Consider the following 19296-nt stretch of genomic DNA (forward strand, 5'->3'; position numbering starts at 1 on the left):
GGGCAGGGACGCACAGATACACCAACCACACTTGTCATTTAGGAGGGATCCTTACACTGACTTACATTTATTGCCTGGAGACCAAAGGTCACATGACCGTGTGTATGTTTAAAATGTCTAAAACTGCAGGGTTATTATCCATCTTGAGCTAATGACACTAGCCCATTGTTTACAGCAAACTCAAACCAATTGCACCAAAATCATGTGGCACATACTTCAAGTATAAGTTTGATTGTGGAATTCCAGCAGCTGCCTTCTTTCTGCCACCTGAATATTTTTGTATGAAACCATAAAGCTGTTGTGTCCTCCCCCAGGACATAAAAGATCTTCAGCCAAATGCATATAGTAGAGACACAACCATGGAGTGAACATATTTCAGAGAAAAGGATTCAGATCAGCTCACACAATCAAGATCCCTTTGCTACAGATTAATACATTTAAAGGTGGCAGTGACTAACTGTTTATTTGTCCTCTCTTAGCTTTAATTTTAAATCGATTTATTATTCGGCCTAAGGTATATCAGTGGTATTATTTCCTTAATCCAAGAATTTTTTCAGTTAACATATGTGAATATTGTGTTACAATAGACCTGAAAACACCTGACAAACCATTACCCCTGCATGTCTAACCCCAACCCTTATCCTAAGCAAATCCAACATTAAAGGAGAATGAGTTACCTTGGGAGGACCAGCTTTTTGGCCCTGAAAGCAAGTTGAGTCCCTATAAGTTAGAACATTTTTCGAATGAACATACTTTACATCTTTGCACTTAATATGAGAGCACATACACACAGCAGTATCTCAGCATATTCACTTGTAGGCAGGATGTTAGAAACCACTTCTCTTTCTCTCACACACACATTCCCAGCAGCTCAACACTTAAAACATGCTCACCACTTTGGGATTCACACACCGTATGCTTTCCTATAGTCTCTATTAAGACATGCAATATAGGGAGGAAGAGAGAGGGAGAGACAGTTGACTCTATGGTATCTTATACCACCTTCCTCTCTTATTAAGAATAAATGTTACGTGCATTTGACCTTGAGCTCGGCAACAAGCTGGCACACTGTACTGGAATGGTGGTATGCAAATACTGCTGGGGAGAGCTATGGAGGTTTTACAGCCCCATATATCTATGCCTGGGACACAAATGCACCTCTCTCTCCCTCTCTCTGTTTCTATCTATGTCTCTCACTCATCAGATTGTGCCCCACTTTGCTGTGCTGTGCAGCCATATGAGTTTCATCACAGGTCTTCAAATACAAAGCTCACAACCAATAGAAAAATGGCATGTGACTGGTGACTGGATGAGATTTTGGCAAGAATATAGTGACACTGAGGTCAGTGTTTGTGTGTGTAATTGCACTTCTAACTTTGTGAGGACCATAAGGAAAAAGGGGACATATTGGTTGGTCCTCATGTTAGCTTCTTTCAGATATGCAGTCCTGAAATTATGCGAGTATGTGAGAATGTAAATGGCCGAGTCCGGGACTTTATGTGTAATTCTTAATGCCAGCCCCCTTTTAAAAACTCCTGATAATATCAGAATGAGCACAATATCTGGAGGATTCACCCCGAGTGAGTGACCGCATTGAGGACAATGTCAATGTGCTGTAAACAAAAACTTGTGATCTCTGCAGTGGAAATGTAAGATCGCCTCCTGTGCCACCCCTCAGCTGAATGATCTTGAGATTTTTATGCTTTTGTGAATACGTTTGGTTGGATGACCTCCTGCTGCATTCTTTATACGTGAAAGCAAAACTCGGGACAAAGACCGTTGTCCAGACATTTTCTGGAGTTCATGTCTGAAAATGGATTTGGTGGCACATTCAAAAGGCTATTTAACATTTGGTTCAAGGGTTCAGGTTAAAATTACAGATCAGCAACAGACAAGTTAAGACGGCAACCTTACTAAAAAATAAAACTACCCCAAATGGCACAAAGGAAAACAGTGCATACACAAGTATGGTGGGAAAAGATTGGTTCTATCAAGGCAATTAGAGATTCACAGATTTCAGTCTTTATTACTTGATGAGTGTCATGTTGTGTTCAAACCACAGGTTTTCTATTTTGGTTCTGCTGTTATGTGGAATTCTACTTGACTCAACCAGTCCCTGAACGCGTGTCTTCCAGTGGGGGGAGTAATGTCATTTTATCACCATTATTATTGTGAGTAACTGGTAATGCAAGTGATTACTTTTTGAAATAAACACTATAACAGTTATTTAAACATATAAACAGATTACTCCATCAGATATATGGACAAATTCACCTTGGAGGAGAAAAATGCAGGCAATACCCGACTTTACGATGTGGAAAATGAGTGGATCAATCAGCATTAAGCAACACAATGGCCGACAACCTGAGTAATGTGAGCTGCCAAAGGACAGAAATTTACAAAATTCTAATATCAACCAATCTCTTAGCGAACCTTTAATCTCTTTTGTTTGCAAAGAGCAATGCTTAAAGCATCAGGGCTGGTCTTTGCAGATAAAAATGGCAAACACAGGTTATACATGGGTTATGATAAATGGTGCAACTGTGTATCTACATTAGAGAAATACATGGATTTGTTAAGCATTGCTGACATGGAAAACCTAATTGAATCTTTTATTCACGTTCACTCTTTGGTTCGTCTCTTTTGCCTCCCGCTCTGACACTACAGGGATCGGCACGGAAAAAAAAGACTGATGTGGTATAAAAAAAAATCTATATATATATATAATGAAAAATACAAAATCGAATATTTACTTGCCAAATGTCAGGTCCTTTGTTTATCTATTTATTTACCATCAAGCATGTTTATACAGATCCACCAGACATCAGTAAATCAATATAATTGCTATTCACTGAAAAATAAATCCGAATCAATATTTGTTGCTTTGACTGAAGCTTATAAATCTCTGCGGCTGCAGAACAGCAAACACTGTTTTCCCCACAAGTACAAAATGAGTCAGGAGAGGACTAATGAATGTCACACAGCAGTGATACAATATATAGAGACCCCTACAACCATTCAGCACAGCAGAACGTATTTGATTTAGGGTTGATAGTAGATAGTATTGTAGATTATATATTTGTTATATTAGTGTCACATATCCTGCTTAGTCTGGTATTTTCACTCAGTTCATGTGTGAATTCTAAACCCTTAAGGCAACAATTGATATAACCTAAAAACAAATTATATTAAAATATTAGGTTTTCATTTGACAGCATGTGTACGGTGACCCTGAGAAGCAAATCAAGACAAATCACAAAACACAAATGCAAGTAAGGAAACATGAAAAAAATCATGAAATGTGTTTTGTCATTTCCTTTGTGAAAAAAAGACAGACGGTGTGTTCGTCCAATGAGCGACAAACCTTGGGATAGCACAGCGGTCGGCTGTACAGTGCATGCTGCGCATATTTTTCGCGAAAGGTGAACTTAACGAATCAGTTCTTTCATATGATGAACGTGAGTGAACGTAGCGTTCACGCTCATTTTTTAAATAATCATCGTATCAGGCCATCATGAAATACCAGGAGCGGATGAATGTGTGTGTGTGTGTGTGTGCGCGCGCTCCCAGACAAACCCTGAGCCCCGCTCACTCGCTCAGAGAGACACAGTGAGATCGGACCTCGTTCACGTGGAGCAGCCTCTCTGTGACTGACCGGCTGCTTCTCAACCGTGGAAACAGTGAAAACAACAAGTTTCTCTGGTCTCAGCTGATCAGAAATCAGCTCCTAAGCTTCTTGATCAGAGCAGAAGCTGCAGGTGGTTTGTACCGAGCTTCAGTTTCTGTGTCCGCCTCCAGTCTGACCTGCTCTCACGTTTTGTTTTAATATTTCAGCAACTAAAATATGCGTCACATCCTATTATGTCCCGGAGCTCTTCCCTGCAGGTCGCTAATCTATAGTTCCGACCCACGGCCTCGGTAAGCTAATCATGGATAAATCCCAGAAAAGAAAAGTCTGGGAGGAAAATAGAGTTTAATTCTGCGTGGACAGATTAATTTGCTTTCACTGCCATCGATGCTGTCTTACATGTATGCTTGATATGTGGCGAGGAATTAGCAAACAATAAGAAATGTAATGTTGAAAGATATTTCCAGAGCAAGCACACAGCATCTGCTGAAAAGTACCAAGCTGGAGATGAGCAAAAAAAGCTGAGTTCTGTGTTTAATTTATTCCAAACTAGGCCCACACATGTATTTTGTTCTCCAATTCATACGAGTTTGGTGTTTTTCTATTTTGTAACAGGTAAAAATAGCAGTTAAATGTCAACAGTTGTTTTTATTGTCATTCTATTATTTAATAAATGCAACAAACTATAGTTTTTATATATATTGTATAACTATGTATATATATATAACTTTATAACCTGTGTTATCAAATATGTTGTGCGGCTCCAGACAGATTTAATTTGGGGGAAGAGGGGGCGAAATGGCTCTTTCGATAGTAAAGGTTGCCTACCCCTGGGATAGCAGGTACCCACCCTCTGTGTTAAAAGTTAACAGGTTAATTGTGTTTTGTAATTTGTTGTGATTCGCACTTCAGGGCCAACGAATCAGAGGGTGAGAAGAGATTATAATTGCAGTTACTTACGGTTTCAGTTCGAATTTGGCCCTTGCACTCATACACCTCACTTTTGAGAAGCCAGGCACATAAACAGACAAAGAGCAGAGACACTATTGCTCTATAGGGTATGAAAGGCATGCAGCCAGACTTTTTAAAGAAACCCAGGATATCTAAAAGCCTTTCACTTGCAATGATCACACATACTGCACATGATTGCATCCATGCCTGTGTGCACCAACACACAAAATCACACCAACAAACACCTCCTACCCCCTCCTGTCACACCCCACTTTAGAAAATCAACCTCGTTGCCTTTTGCGCTTTGCCATTCTCTCCCAGGGCTCTGATTGGCTCAAATGGCTCCACGGGAATCGATTTGCTCGACTGGCACGCGGCTCCCAATCGAAACCAAGTGCAAGGAAGAATAAGGAAAAAACAGCCGAGCACCAGAGAAGAAAAAAAACATGGTTTTCCCCCTGCTCTGTTTAGCCCTGTTTTGTTGGTTGTATTCTGCCGATATTTCCATTCAGAGCACGCCTCACAACAGGGCACAGGCTCAAATGTTTGCCCACCCGAACAATAAGGGGATTTGGAGGAAGGAGAAAGTGTTATTGTTGGTGGGAGTGGAGGGACACCAGCAACTAGAAAACACACCCACGAAGGATGCAGGCAACACACGGGCAGACACGCTACAGAAGACCCAAACACACAGAGAAGCAGGTGAACAGATACACACACATGAAAAAGACAAAAGCCTCAAAAGTATACACGCTCCAATCGCCTCACTATTTGGCTGCTCACACGAACACACACGCAGACACACACATACAGTCAAAGGTGCAAGCCACCAGTATTATTAGAGTCAGTGGGGATAAGTGTAAGTGTGTGTGTGTATGTGTGTGTGTGTGTGTGTGTCATGAAAAGATGGAAGAGGTGGGCAATAGACCAAAGCCATCCATCTAAGGAAGCCAATAGTGCACAGCATAGGCTACAGGCTTCACAGCGCCCAGCGCACACTCCCACCAAACACACACACCCACACACACACACGCACACAATTGCACACACTGTGGTGCCCTTGTGAGGGTTACAGCTCTCGGGGCGTTGAGATGTTGGACCTCAGAGCCATCAATCTTTACCCAGCAGCCTTGCTTGACCTACCCTTTGACACAGACACACATACACACACAGTACACATACATGGATACTGCGACCCTCATAGATACAAAGACCTCCAGTTACTACGCACAAGCACAAAATACACACAAAGTTGTGTACCCCCCCCTACACACACACCTTCTATGCTTTGTTAGCATCTCACCATCTTTCTCCCTCCATTGTCCTCACTCTCTATCCATATTTATCCTCGCAGACACCTGCTACCGTCTACATCATGCTAACTGATTGGCGCCTCTAAAATTGAGAGCAATCATGAGGCAGCTGATGAACAGTGGACTAAAAAGGCGAGTGACCATTGATTTTCATTCTCATTCGCATTGAATTGTAGCAAGGGCTTGTGCACAGGACTAGAGAAGATCAGGCCTTGAGTACAATCTCAGATCAGGGCCGGTCAATCTGTCAGAGCCATGAAAATAAAATGAAATTTACGGAACATTATACACACAGAGAATCATAATGAGAAGGGTCATGTAAGGTAAGATTCTTTTCCTTTTAAGAGATACTGCTCACTTAAATGTGTTTTTGAGCTTTAAACTTAATATGACTGTTCCTTGATAAAATATATGAAAGCTGGTTTTAATATAACATTTATGACAACAACAAAAAAAAAATACCAAAAAAATGAAGTATTTGTTGGCTCAAAACAACACCTAGTGTTTGAAGCTGTCTTGGACCTTTCAGGGCCAATGCTGCTGTAGAGTCAACTATATGGGACGTCTCTTCTTAATGATATTCATATATAATAAAGTCAACACCCTCTTATCAAAAGATGGCGGCCGCCCCGCCTCCAGCAATCACTCGTGAGTGAGAATTAGGAAAGCTGCTGAAACTAAACCTGTAAACTACCACATGCTCGGCCACCTCCTCAGACACGACTGTCTCACACACACCATTTGAACCACTGACTGGGATCTCTCCCTGTGCCAGCGGTTCAAGCGGCTCGGGACCACAGTCGCCTTAGCAATCAGGAAGCTGTTGACAACATTCACTTCATACAACATTGCTTTTGCCAAAGTGTGCAAACTGACACACTTAACTTGCACTTAACGTGTGTGTGTGTGTGTGTGTGTGTGTGTGTGTGGATCATGAGAAAAGAATACTGCTAAGGTGCCCTTGAATTCTGAAATTACTTTGTCGAACTTTGAAAATTATTTCTAATATGACTACGCAGACCAAACGTGATTCACTGTTTACTTTGAATAGTTAGATTCAATAAATCAAAAGACTGTATCGTTTAACTGATATATCATAAAATTCCATTAGCTAAATGTGAATCTTACATCAGAGTAGTGTTGTACTGATTTACTGCTCAGTTCTATTCAGAAAATGGATTATGCATTAATCAATACAAAGGTTTGGAAGCGACCAAACTGATCACATGAATGAGGTCATTGATTATAAATAAGACATATTTATATAATTTTATCACCAGAAATGTATCTAAGTGTCTCAGGCCTCTCTTTGTAATTCATTCAGATTTCCATAAAAAAATATTTTCCTTCAGATACACACAGGAGCCAAACAAAACTGCACACAGCTCTGGATCAGAAAAAATCGCTGCACTTGCATCAACTTGTGTTAAGACTTTTACAATCATTCCTCAGCAACACCTACCAGGCTGTGTTGCCATGGGCACTGCTGTCTAGGTGACAAAGCAGCTCCAGGGTTTGAGGGTTGTGGGCGGTGTCGTCAGGTGACTCGTGGCTCCCCGTCTCCCAGTCAGTGGGCATCCGCCATACCGCCCCACAAGAGACCACCCTGCTGTCGCTGGCTGGAGGGAGGAAAACACACAAGCACACCACACGGTCATGCACAGTGTAGTGTGTGTATTTATGTTGGGGGGGGGGGGGCACTAATGCTTTAAAGCCACATCACAAATGATTTATTTTGGCACCTGCACACCAGAGCCAGAGCTGCTAATTGGACGCAGTGGAGTAAATGTAGAACTGATACAGTAATTGGAATAAAAGTTTAAGGCTGGAAGGCACAACCGATCACAGACACAGAGCGAGAGAGAGAGAGAGAGAGAGAGAGAAAGCATAGAGAGAGAAAGCAAAAGAGCCTAATTTCTTTTTGGTATAGCTATCGACAGTGTGTGGGCAGGCGTTGGGCTACGAAACACTGGCGTTAGGCCTGTTTGTCAAATTAAAGAGCAATGTGGTGCGAATCCACAAGCTCTTGAGTGGTTTTAGACAACCTTGCATTTGGAGTATGTGGGCAAGCAATCATCTTGAACAAAAGCCCTATCTTACCCGCAAACAGGAGCGCTGGTGGGAGGCGGCATATAGAAACATTGTAAGGAATGCACTTGAGTGTGTGTGTATATTGTTTGTACTGTATATACTGTATCTGAGCGAGTGTGTGTGTGTGTGTGTGTGTTTGTGTGTGTGTGTGTGTGTGTGTGTGCATGAGTGTGTGTGAGCAGCAGTGCGAAGTGAGATGTCGGGAGATCCTGCCTGGTCGAGAGTGGCTGTCATACTGTGAACTCAAGCATGTAGCGATCACCTGACAGACGAAGAGACAGTAAGAGAAATAAAAGAGAGCGAGGAAAGAAAGAGATGGAGGTGATGTGTGTGTGTGTGTGTGTGTGTGTGCGCTCACGTGCGTGTGTGTGTGTGTGGTCTGTTTGCCTGCTCTTGTGTGTTGCAACCTCAGTCACACATTCTTGCTAGGACCCTCAAAAACAAACAGCAATTCTAACTCTACAACCAACTTTTAACTTAAATGTGTTTTTGAGCTGCAAACCAAATTTTACGACTGTTTCATAAAATACATATTATTGGTTTTAATATCACATTTCTTACCAAATAAAAAAAAAAATCTACATTTATGGGATGAACATAACTCATAACACCACTTTGTTTTTCAAACCGTCATTTGAGATGTCTCTATATCATGACATGTACACATAGCTGAAAAGGCTAACACCCTCAATCAAAGGGAGGAGGCCAGCAACACCTCATTTTCAAATCCAATCTAAATCTAAACCACCACATCGTCCCCCACCCTCTCCTGCCCCTCAGCTGTCTCTCACACACACACACCAGTGCGGGACAACCGTAGTCCTCACACACAGTGTAGCCCCGGGTGTCTCAGCACGGGCAACCTGTGCCAGTGGTCCAAACAGCTAAGGATGACTTTGGTCTTGGCTGACAGGAAAGTCTTCATGCAGCATTTCTGGAGTCCTAGACATCCTAGCTGACTTATTTTTTGCAAGCTAATTAGCATGCTGCATGTGTTTGTGTTTACGATGTCCATGTGGGAGGGGGAGAGAGATGGGGTTGAGGGGCTAGGTAGGCGTGTCTCTGCCTCGCCTTTTAGAATTTCCAGGGAGAGCACTACTCCCAATACATAGGGGTTATACTTGAAAGAAGAGCGCACTGGGAAATTTGTTTTGGCTTTCCAAAAATATCCCTGCTGTGAGATGTTGACGTGACTGCATCCCATAATTTCAACATATTTTTTCAGATGCACATTAAAGGTGCAAATCACCCATTCAACCAGACAACCAAACCCTGAAGGTTTTCTATTGGATTCAGATCTGGTGACTGGGGAGGCCACTGAAGTGCACTCAACGTCATCGTCACGCTCATGATACCAGTTTGAGATGACTTTTGCTTTATGATACGCTGCATTATCATGCTGGAGGAAGCCATTAGAAGATGGTAACTTGTGGCCATAAAGGGATGAACATGGTCAGCAACAATTCTCATTAAGGCTGTGGCGTTTAAATCATGATTGATTGGTGTTAAGGGACCCAAAATGTGCCAAGAAAACATTCCCTGCACCATTACACAACCAGCAGCTTGGATTTTCACATCATTTTGGACCATTATCCTTACAGTAGTTATAAAAATACAACACATGTTGTTGTTTTTCACCGTGCACTCAGGCATTAGCAAGAGCGAGGCAGAGCGAAACAAATACACTCGCCGAAGATGAGCGCTATGTCCTGAAGTAATCATTTTTGTGAGTGATCACACTGTGCGCTGGACAAAATAACGATGTTAAAACTGAGTTGATTTGAACTTACATTCACTCCTCCTGCCATAAACCACCTGACAGTGAAACAGTGTTTGGCTGTTTTCCAAAATCTTTCTTCGTATTGGACGTCTCACTTTTCCAGTGGCCACTTGTCACCTGACGGAGTTCCTGTAGCGCAGGCGGTTGCTCTCTCACTCTCATCCCTCTTGTATAATTATTTTCTCTGACAAGTCAACATTTTTCAGACTGTCAGAGTGCAACATAATAAGGCGGCAAACAACCCATAATGCAACACTCTGTAAAAGACCATAGTTAAACTGAAATGCTCTCCATTCATAAAGCATATCTGATTTAATGAATGAACAGGTATATCGTGTTATACACTCTTACTTTTATACCTTAGAAATAAATGCTGCCACTTTAACTGCCACCCGCTGGAACATGTACTCCACAAGAATACCGAAGGTGTCCTGTGATATCAGGCACCACAACGTTAGAGGCAGATCCTTTAAGTCCTGTATGTGAGGCTGAGGTGTGCGATGCGAAGCAGCCATGGATAAGACTTGTTCCAGCACATCCCTCAACAACCTGCCACTGGCTTGTGGTTTGTCCCTACTTGGCAGTCGGTACGTACTAACCATAGACTATAAGCCACTTCTCAACCGCAGGAACTTTCCCCTGTGCTTTTGTTACATGATTATAAACTTTATTCACTTCAAAGTCAGCCTTTCTCAGGCCATGAAAGTGTGAGAGAACATCCGTGGATATGACAACAATATTTACACTATATGTCAAGACCAAAAAAAGTGAATCAGATGTTCAAACTTTTAAATTCTGACACCAGCATCAAACAGCCACAAAGAGGATCTTTTTTCAATTGTATATAAAAGATATTCAATTTCATTTCCTCCTGTGTTTATAAATATGCATTGATTTCCTACGTGTGTAGTCATTTATAAATTGTGAAAAAAAATATAGTTGTAAAATATGTTTCCAGAAAGAATTTAGTTAGTAATACATTTCTGATTCTCCTGTATGCAGTGTTGGGATGTAACAAAGTACATTTACTTCATTATTGTACTTCGTGCATCTTTACTTTACGTGAGCAGATTTAATTACAGGTACATTTCACTTTTACTCCACTACAGCAAATGGCCGTACTAACGGGTGCCTGTCGTAGCAGCTCCTGGTACTACTGCCTTTTTTTTGTGTTTTTATAACGTTTGCTTGTGTTTGGCTCTAAGCTTGTTACCCTGGAGGAGGTGGTGGAGGACAGGATGCTGGCAAAACTGCTGGCAATCATGGACAATCCGTCTCACCCCCTCCACATAACACTGGACAAGCTAAGGAGCAGCTTCAGCCACAGACTCATTCAACCCCGCTGCTCTAAGGAACGATACAGGAAGTCGTTCCTCCCAACCGCAATAAGACTGTACAACGCATCTACCTCTGTCAGAGCCACCATCACACAACTGCACTAAATATACCTGTCTCAATTCATCACTTTATACAATAATATTGTCTTTTGCACACTCTGTTTACATTTTCTTACACTCATAGTATATTATATTATGTATTATAGCCAAATACTTATATTTATACCCGTACTATATATATCATATATTATATCATACTCTTTATATATTCTTTGTATAGATAAGTCTATATACACATATTTATACATGTGTACATGTTATACACTATACATTATATTATATTTTACTATTATCATTATAATATATACTGTTGCTGCTATTATTACTATATACTGCTATTATTATATTGGTATAATTACCTTCATATATATATTATATACTATATATACTGTAATATTTTTTTTATATATACTGTCTAAAAACAACATTATCATATTATCATATCATCAGTACTTACCATCATCTGCCACTGCACCTTATCTACCCATTTATCTTGTGTTTCTGTTTTTATTGTTTCTACCGCAATATTTTATATTTTATATTTTATTTTATTTTATTTTATTTTATTTTATTTTATTTTATTCAAATGTACCGGCTGCTGCTATGACGACTTAATTTCCCTTCGGGGATGAATAAAGTAATCTATCTATCTATCTATAGGAGTCACAGTTAATGATAAAGTTGACCATTGCATTAGGCAATAGGCAACACTCTACACTTACGTTTAATTTAAAAGAAAGTACTTAATTACTATACTATTATATTTAGACTCTTACTAGAGTAACATTTTTGAAGACTTCCTTCACCACAGCCTGTATGAGGACGAGAATGTGAAGGTTGACATGTTCACACTGTCCAACATTCCAAGGTACTTCCTTTTCGATCGCAATGGGTTTACCTGCCTTGGTCTGTTGTAGATTGTTTTCTACTTTAAATTCTGTACAGATATATTGTAAATCCTAAAATAACATGTTTATAATATTACATTTGACATACATGTCCCTGACCTTAAAGGATTTGTTTCCCCTGGCAGACAGTGAATTTGCAGCTGCTGCTACCATCCCTCACTTGGGTCATCATGTCCACACATTAGTATTGATTCTATCAGTCTGAACATGACTCTGAACAAGTCCGCTATACTAGCAGACCTGTGGAGACAGGTCATCTGTTAAAGATGCAATTACATGTTCTGAGTTTCAACTGGACTCCAGGTCAGTATTAGTTCATTAGGACATTAGGATATGTAGACAAAGTAAAGAAGATATTCAGCAAATGCAAAAAGGAGACAAAGAGAAACAGAAGGAAAAAGAGAAAGAGAAATATGCTGAATACAGAGGCAAAGAATAGAGCCAGAGACATAAGGAAACAGTGGGACTCACTTTTGCTATAGCAGGTGGTAAGCACAGCCTTATCTGCAGGACTGGCGCCAATGTGCCATATCTCCCCAGCTTGGTGCAGAAGGACATTCTTATTAATGATGTTATTCTCATCATCAAAGTCAATGATGTGGATCTGGAAATAACAGAGAGGCAGAGACAGTGAGGAAGAGATGTGTTGAGGATGAAGCCAGAGCTTTAAAACACTGTGTGATCCTCCCTCCACACACCAACCACAGTTCAAAGCTCCACTCATTCCTCAGATTCCTCTGGAAAAGAAGAAGGTTCCTCTTTTAATATGACAGTAAATGCAATTTCAAGGGCAGACGTCGCTTTGGTTCTTTTTTTTTCCTCAATCAACTTCATACAGCTGAAAACTTTTCATCTCGATTTGGCCTTTAAAGTGACGATTAAGGCACTTTAAGAGGTCAAGTTCCATTCGAGGGAGTTTTGCATTTATGACGTGTTGGGGGAGTCGGAGCATAAGGTACAAAAAAGAAAATCAATAAAAATCTCATTCATTTTTAAGACAATTAGCCCAACTCAAAGGGAGTGAGGATGGGAGCATTATCAATGTGAGCTTTTCGGTGAAAGGTTTTTAATTGTGTTATTTTTCAAAGAGACATTTGTGTGAGCACAGATTTTGTTTAGCTTTGTGTCCTCTAATTTCTTCTGTTTGTTATTGTTTTGCATACTGTAAGATTAATTTATTAGTTAAATACGTGAATGAGAACAATATAGAAAGCCAATGTCAGTGTTGAATAGCTGTGTATTAAGTTAGAAGGTGACAGAGGGTCAACCTCTTTTAGCATAAACACTGGAGGCAGTGGCAAATAGCTACACAATACAATAAAATACACAACACAAATCTTTACTATTACTACCGCAAACTGACTAATAATCCCAAAGGCAATTTGGTTTACAGCAATTCAAAAATTAAAAAACAACACAAGATAAAAGACATGTACTGACAAACAGCACAAAAGGCCAAACAAATAATGATAATTATTAAATACATATTTTTAAAATGGGAAATTATCAAATGTGGGAGAACACAGACATAATGACATATGAAAATTATTTCAATTCTGAGAATGTATTTGCACTATGGACAATTCAATCGGGAAAAAGGAGCACACCGATTTTGTGAGCGAATTCAGAATTAGGAACTGAGTAACTTGCCTTATCAGTCATGCTCTCATTCTGTTGCCACATTTCAACATTTCCAGTTTGCCCTCTTTTCTATTGTCCTCCTAATACGGGAAAAAAAAGTCATCTACACTGTAGGCAGCCATGTTTCAGTTCTAAACACAAGTTCAAAACATCTAGTTGGTGACGCTTCCCGTGAACTCACTCTTATGGCTGTGGTTCTCACTCGGCCAATCACTGTTCCTTTCATACTTGTCTCCCCAATTTTGAAATGTGTTTGATATTAACACTTTAAAATCAGAGAGGCTCTGATTTAGTTGATAACATTAAGTCTGTAAACCTCTGATAGTACAGAATTATTAAGCCAGATAATCTGATCAGATCAACTTGAAAACTGAAACGACCCTGGGATCTTCGGAAGTCCTGAATTGACTCAAACCCAGTCCGATAATCCCTTATTGAGCAGTAGGCATAACATGAACGTCTTGCAGAGGAAGTGACTGAGCGTATTCCCCAAAATGTAAGACAGCTTCTTTAGGATGCATTTTTAAATGGATTCCTCCTTTAACCCGGCTGGTTTGACATTCTGCTGACATGAGGGGAATGTCTGATGCAATTATGCGTCTGAGGTTGGCATCCTTTAAATATAATTTTGTAAAGCTGCGGGTACTTCTTAACAGGGTAAAAAGCCTTTTGTTGCGGTTTAATTCCATAACAGGTGAACCAAGGCTCACCAGTCGGGAAGTGGTGCTAAATCTGAATAAGTGATGTTAAACTGATGCTTGCGTGCCACAGAAGAATACAGGTGAAAGTTCAAATAGTATGACCCTGAGATGGAATTGTTCTCGTCAGGGTTGAGGATGCAGAAGATGAATGCCAAGAACTTGTAAACACTTACACCACTACATAATACTCAGCTATAAATCCTTTTTCAGCCGTGTAGCTCCTTGACCTGGCGTAAAATTGAGGCCTTGGCTGCACTTTAATAACACAATCAACAGCCGTGCACACGGCAGCACTCACAAGTTGAATAAACAAGCTCAACTTTTATCCATAAGAAGTTAATGGAAACTCCTCCATGATCTCTTTTCATTAGATGGAAATCTATTCTATGAGGGCCCTCCACTGAAAGCAGTTCAGGGCCCACCGCTGCCGTAAAACAGTGAGGGCCTCAAGGTTTGATCAGACAATATATGGCAGTTTCTCCCATAAGAGAGACACTTACTGCACCTCGGGGGACTGTTAATGGGGTCGCACTGGACAATAACTCCTGCTAGGCATTTCCACTCCCCTTGCCAGTACTACTTTTACAGGCAGAACAAGAGGATGAAAGGAGGGGGCGTACGGAGCAGGAGGAGGAGGAAGAGAAGAGCGTCGGAGCAGCAGCATCCTTCAGCCTTTTCAAAGTCAGCTAGGCGGCTATTAACCTTGGGTTAGACTGCATCGAGCAAAAAATTATTACGCAAAGTTATAATTTTATGGCGGAGAGGGAGCGGTACAAATAAATTCAGGCCGGCGGGACAGGGTAATTGGAAGGCCTAGTAATAGGGTCCCCCCAAATGAACTCAGGTGTGAGGGGAGAGAGAAGTTCTAACCCTCCTCCTCCCTCAGGTGATTTATCCGCCATTCTTCCGGGCCCGGGGAGTGACTCATAGCCTTCAGCCACTTGGGCATCCGGCCCAGTGCTGTTAATTATGTGCCGCTAGTGGGAGGAATTGAGGTATAGAGGAGCGGAGGGGGAGTCTGGGAAGAAGGGGGTAAGAGAAGGGTAAAGACGAGCATGGCTTGTGGCCCCCACTTCAGACGTGTCTCCGCTAAAGCTCTTGAGCCGCACAGATGACAGCGAGCAGGGCGAAGGAGAGGCGAGCGGGTGAGAGGTGCCAGGCTCAGGCGCTTTATCTCGTTAGCAGCCTTAAATGCCATGCCGACGCTCCCTCCGATCTGTCATTCCAGCTATTGGTCTCTGAGGGATTTGAGAGGTGCTCGGCGAGTTAAGAGAGGCATTTCCAACCTGCATTATGCTTAATGGGAGGTGGAGAGGCCAGCGGGCTTATGGTACAGCGGAAGCTATCAGGGCTGAAATGCCAATCGAAAACACATTTTTCATATGGCAAGTTCGAACTCGGGAAGAACTGAGCCTACCAATGTTTGCCAGCAAAGCTACGCAGAGTGGAAGAGAGAATGAGCTTCATGAATAAAAGGCACCGCACTGAGTGAACCCAGGAGTCTAATGGAGGCTGATCTGAAAGAACAGAACAGAGGATGAATAATGATCCCATTTAGGATTTAAAGCTTTGAATGCCCTTTGACGTTGATATTAGAAAACAAAGTAGAGGTCAATAAAGACATTGCCTTTTGTATTTTAACTACTTGGATTAACACATAAGGCATTTTCAAACCAATCCGAATAGAACAAATGGTTATGTATAGTTTTGGACCCTATGTTTTTCTCATGATAATAATGGTATTGTGCTCGGTTATAGACAAGACATCTTGAACTTAAGTATTTTCATGACCTAAAAAAAAAAATCTAGACTCTAGAGCTATTCCTGATTTCAAAATAGCACGTTAAGACAGGTTAAGGATGTGATAAAGTCAAGAAAACATTTTCCGGATTACAGGCAAACAGATATGACTTGGTTTTGAAACAAAGCATTACCAAATAACCCATTGTATCAATCTCAGTTTTAAAATTCAAATCAGAGTCAAGGAGGATTCTTAAGTTTTTGGAAGAGCATGATATGGGTCAGCATGAAGCCAAGTCTTTCTTGTTCTCTCTACTACATTTACTATGCTTTTATAACATGTGTTTATACTGCGATCCATGTTCTCTATTTTAAACTACAATTTGTTCAATTAAGGTGTGTGAGATTAGAGGTCAACAGCAGATAGCAGCTAGCACTAGTAAAGGCTTTGACCTGCTGCCAATTTAAAATAAACATCTTTCCAGGCGGCAGCTACAGCCAAACAACTGCTCACTGTCCTGTAGGCAGGGTTCAGACACACTACACAATATCAGCCCGATTATAGCCTGACCCTTAAGACGTAGGGCATCAGGTGAGTCTTGAAATTATTAACGGGCATTGGGCGACATGGATGAAAACCAACGCCACATTTAGGATGCCGAATTTCTTTTTTTTCCATTTTACACAACAGGCTTTGTACCTCTGTGACGTTGAACAATTGGAGCACGGCTGACAAACGTACACTTGGCGAAGCAAAAGGGGAATGATGCCGTTAGTGTCACAAGGTCGAACTGTGAAACAGAGGAAAAGATTTTGGGCTTTTCAAAGCACAAAACACAAAGTATTATACACACCACTTCATACGCCATGTTTGTTTACATCCTTGTCCCCTGATGTCAGTTGCAAGTGCTTCCTTTCTGGTGAGGTCAAACAGGTTGTTAAAGATAGGAAACAAAAATTGGAATTTGGACGGGGAGCATCATGAAGTCTGTCATGTCTCTGGGCCATGAATTTTTTGACTATAATCATTTTATCTGGAATGGCAACCATCTTGACAGATAAAAAGTAGTCAAGCCCGCAAGCATTTTGTCTGAAACATACTGAGGCTCAATGCAGAGCTGTAGCAGGCAGTGATCTTTATATGATCTTTATCAGCCGTCAGTCACAGGTACAGATCCAACTAGATTATTCGGCAGAAACAATGCAGATAAACAATGTAACAGGTAGCAGGAACCCTAACCCTGACTTAATTTCCTTCAGTAGATATTGGTCAGAAGTAAAAGGGTCAAATTAAAAACAGGAATCAGTATCAGAATCAATTTGAGGAGACAAAAAGCTGGATTTGCCTTCTTTGAAGCGACAACCGACGATTTCTCGCATTATTAATTTTCATCTGACACAGAATCACAGTGTGTAGTTGCCTCAAAGCAACAAGTCTGAATTAATGAGCAATTATCACTTTCTTACTATTTAAATCCAACAATAATACCAGGATGAGATCAACATGACTCTGAAGAATTCGCCTCTTTGGTTTTGTTGTGTTTCAGCTCTGTGCTCACACCAGAGTGGAGGAAAGTGTTAGGAGGAGTATGTTAAGATAGTGACAGTGCATAACAATTACAAAGACCAACTGGGATGCATTGTCGCCCTTCGTAACAAGCACAGTGTCTACACAAACCTTGGATTGAACTACGTCTGTATTCAGTCCCAGTTTTTCAGTTTTCACACTGAAGTCTGCCAGAAAATTGGCAGTTTTTTTTTTTTATCAAGGCACAAATCCTTCTCTTTCTCCCACACACACACACATACGAACACACTCGCATCCCTCTCTTCCTCTTGCTCTAAGAGAGCTAATTATTTCTCCCCCCATTTAGAGCCAACTGTTTCTGTCATCTGTCTCTGTAATGACCTCTGCATGCATGTATGCATTCGTTCACACACACACACGCACACACGCACACACGCACAGACAGAGACACACAAAGCACAGAAGCCTCACTACAGACCTTTGTTGATAACCCACACAGGTCAAATACATCACGGATGCACGTGCAACAGATCTGTCAATTAATTAGTATGACAATGGCTTCAGTGCAGTCATTGATGTATACGCTGAAACCTATAATTAATTTTAACTTTTTTACACAACGCTGGGTGCTACAGCCCAAAGGCCATGGACCCCCAGCTTGTCACTGTTGCTGCTACTGTAGGGTAATACATTATTAATCGACAACCACTTTGATTTCTTATTAGGATTTGTTGCTGAATTAATTTGTTGATTAATCAATAACTCTACAATCAGAAAAGTAAACTGCAATTACAGAATTTGATTAATTTTTTAAGCAAGAATCTCAACATCAAGACTGAAATGGTTAGAGAAGTGATCAATCATCATCATTTTCTTCAGTTTATATACATCTTTGGTTGGTTGGATAAAACAAGTCAACTGTGGATGTTTGGACTTGAGGATTCTGCACTATAGTCAATTAACCATTTTCATTGTTTACATATTTTGATCTACCATTTAGTTGTTTTATTTTGTAGACAAATTATGAGGAAGTGACTCTATGAATGTTGCTGCCATGATGCAGATCAGCACGAGTTCACGAATGTCTGTTGAAATGAAAAAAGTCAAGTTATCAGAATTGTCTTGTGGACGGATCATCCTAGTAGGCTGCCAGTTGCTGACTGTTGCTGCAGTTTATCCAATGACATTGAACGAGATTCAAATTGGTCCGCAGAGTAAATTTGCGCTGCCCGCCCCCACTGACCCCAGATTTTAGGTTATTTGGTCATGCTTTTAACATTTAACAGATATTACAAAAAACAATTTCCATCTGTGTGCCTGTGATCTGGAGGAAGTTATTAATGACTTTGTCACATCCTTTCCCAGAAATGAAATTTCATTTTATACCACTGTATACAAAAAAGAAATGTATCACCTGCAGTTGCTTCAAAATTAAACTTTTAAGGAAAATATTATAAAAAATTATTTTGGCTAAGAGCAAAGTGCAAGACAGAGAGTTAAATGTGGAAGACTATGAAATGTAGCTTGTTTTTGCCAAGCTTGTTTTATGTTTCAGAAATCTTAACCTCTTATTTACACGTATAAACTATATACTTATACACACACTTCAACTTATAGT

General features: G+C 40.7%; 1 protein-coding gene across 1 annotated transcript in view; it reads right to left on the reverse strand.

Annotated features, from left to right (window-relative positions):
- Positions 1 to 19296, reverse strand: part of eipr1 (EARP complex and GARP complex interacting protein 1) — a 56447-nt gene that overhangs the window by 36206 nt on the left and 945 nt on the right. Inside the window, exons 3-4 of the mRNA XM_062397691.1 lie at positions 12540 to 12672; positions 7355 to 7511 (exon numbers count right to left, since the gene is read on the reverse strand). Of these exons, the coding sequence (XP_062253675.1) occupies positions 7355 to 7511; positions 12540 to 12672 (290 nt within the window). The remainder of the gene's footprint in view (positions 1 to 7354; positions 7512 to 12539; positions 12673 to 19296) is intronic.

This window comes from Platichthys flesus, chromosome 10 (assembly GCF_949316205.1).
Source record: "Platichthys flesus chromosome 10, fPlaFle2.1, whole genome shotgun sequence".
Lineage (NCBI taxonomy): Eukaryota > Metazoa > Chordata > Actinopteri > Pleuronectiformes > Pleuronectidae > Platichthys > Platichthys flesus.